This window comes from Penaeus chinensis, chromosome 18 (assembly GCF_019202785.1).
Source record: "Penaeus chinensis breed Huanghai No. 1 chromosome 18, ASM1920278v2, whole genome shotgun sequence".
In the NCBI taxonomy this organism is placed as follows: Eukaryota; Metazoa; Arthropoda; class Malacostraca; order Decapoda; family Penaeidae; genus Penaeus; species Penaeus chinensis.
In genome coordinates, this window is record NC_061836.1 from 2,731,447 (window position 1) to 2,733,936 (window position 2,490).

At 36.7% G+C, this 2,490-nt stretch overlaps 1 protein-coding gene across 1 annotated transcript in view; it reads left to right on the forward strand.

The window, feature by feature from the left end:
• The first annotated feature begins 1,722 nt into the window (after positions 1-1,722).
• The window catches only part of LOC125034455 (putative ferric-chelate reductase 1 homolog), an 81,899-nt gene continuing 81,131 nt past the window's right edge, over positions 1,723-2,490 (forward strand). Inside the window, 1 exon segment of the mRNA XM_047626208.1 lies at positions 1,723-1,924. Coding sequence (XP_047482164.1) covers positions 1,915-1,924 — 10 coding nt within the window. The 5' untranslated portion in view covers positions 1,723-1,914.

Genomic DNA, 2,490 nt, shown 5'->3' on the forward strand with positions numbered 1-2,490 from the left:
CCTAAAATGCTGAATTCTCGACACTTTAAAGCCACTCGCTGCAATTTGAACAAGTTTCGAACATCAAGACCAATATTGGTGATTGGACTGTGTACAAAATGTCTTAACATTAAATTAGAAATCGAATAATTGACAAAGTGTCTATATCACTATGAGATTCAGTCGATAAAACAGCATTAAAGGTTTACTACGTCATAAATAAATCAATCGTATGATTTGTGGCGACAAAACAGTAACGAAATTAGTTTTTACTTTGTATGCATCATTATTTATTCACGTGAAAACCCATTACAAGGAACTTTTTTCGCTGCGAATTTTTATCTTGTTTGCAACATCGAACCATGGTATCTGTAAAGAACTTGAGTCCTTCCATAGTAGATTCAGTCGAAAACACACACACACTCACACACACACACACACACACACACACACACACACACACACACACACACACACACACACACACACACACACACACACACACACACACACATGTTGGCACGCGAATTCCAAAATCCTCAAAATGAGGCTCTAACAAGTAAACAAACCAACCCTCCAGCGCCCGATATATCCCGGAGACTGCGTCACCGTTTGGAAATGCTATTCTAGAAAGCAGGAAGTTAGTATAACGTTACCCATTGTGTGCACAAAAGGGAGGGTAGACTTTGCTGAGACAACAGATTAGAAAGACCAAAAAGTATGAATAGAAAAACCGGTTAAAAGGACAAAACAGTTATATAATTGAAGAGATCATTTTACTTTTTTTTTTTTTTACAATATTATTTTAATATTGATGTTAATGTTAAAATCGTATATCGATATTAGCCTACAAAGGTGCCACAGTAACAATAATGCAGTAGCAATCCTTACCGTAGAAACTTTGGTGAGAAAGAATCATGAGTGAAAGTGTAAGGCATATATAAAAGATTTACTAAAGGCGTAAGATAAATGTTTAATCCCACAGACTTTCGCATTTAAGAGAAAAAAATCAAAATTCAGATTTAAGAAATAATTAATATTTCTATTATGTATATAATAGCTAAATACAAAAAAGTTATTGTTAGTCTAATGCATGTGCAATGTTGTACATTCAAGTATATATTTTTCTTTAACAATTACTATGGTGAAAATATCCGTCGCAACCTCCAGTGGTGTATAATTTGCTTTCATTTGCATTGTCTCATTCCAGAGACAATTATATCAATTTTACCTCTTAATGAACAGTTATTGAATATGTTGCTTAGTAATTTACTTTTGAAGGATTTTTTATGGTATTTAAATTATTGACTTAATTTTTTTAACTTACCAAAAAATGGGCATTCGAGTGCACCTTGGTATCTTGTGCCCAGTATGACGGAGTTAAATGGATCAGATAAGAATGGTACAAATAACAACACTAAATATAAATAATCTATTACAAAAATAAAAATTCTCACATTATTACCCGCGGGGTCATAAGTCTTTAATCAATTTTGAAATAAGCCGATGCAGTAATGACAAAAGATATAATGAAAATCTTCCTCATACATATAATAAAATATTAACCATCATATAAAAAACAGTATTAGCTTACCAAAATATATCGGAACACGCCCAACGCAATCGCAAATCAGTTTTATTGTATTCCTGAGTTTACCCCTGTCAGAAGTTACGCGCGGGCCCCTGAACGAGCGTAACGCCACTTCGGAGTGAATGGACGAGCGACAATGAGGCGGTAGTTCGGTCTTAACAGCAGTGGAGAGAGGTCCTACGTGTGGAGTTTTCGTGCTAACATTGCCACTATGTCGTCGTGAATTCGTGATAATTCGTGTAATAAATTGTATGTGAATTAGATTGGATTTAACGTTAAGCAAGACGAGAAAACCGGGACTGGAATAAATTGTTCTCTTCGCCCGGGAGATAAAAGTTTCCAGGATGACACGAGGTAAGTTCACGATTTTGGTTAATTTTTGCATGAATTTCAAGTCTTGAGATAGAGATGGAATTTATAAGCTTCAGTTCGCGAATACGGTCGTTTAAAAGTGTGCAATTAAAAGACAGCAAAATAACGGACTAAATTTGAAGATTAAAATTCTCAAGTACGTTTCTGTTCACCTCAAACTGGTTAGTACCCAAGTTAGTGCCCAAGTTCTGTTGTTATTCAAACGTATTTAAGTGATTTCTTATGACAGAACGCTTGAAATATACCCTTAATGACCTGAAATACACAAATAAAAAAACGAAATATGATGTACCGGCCTCATCGACCACCACAATACTAAAAAAATAAAATTATCTCGAAATTGATACATACATAGATACGTGTATGCATTAGCGTATACATGAACTTGTCTACGCAGACGTCAAACAGCCGACTCGCCTGTGACCTTCGCCTGAGTCGTCGGGTGTCGGGCTGGTCGGGAGTGAAGGTGCGGGTCGGTCGGGAGCGGTCGGGGCGAGTCCGTTGCGTCAGGAGGTGAAGGGAGGGGTGAAGGGGGTGTTGGGGGGGAA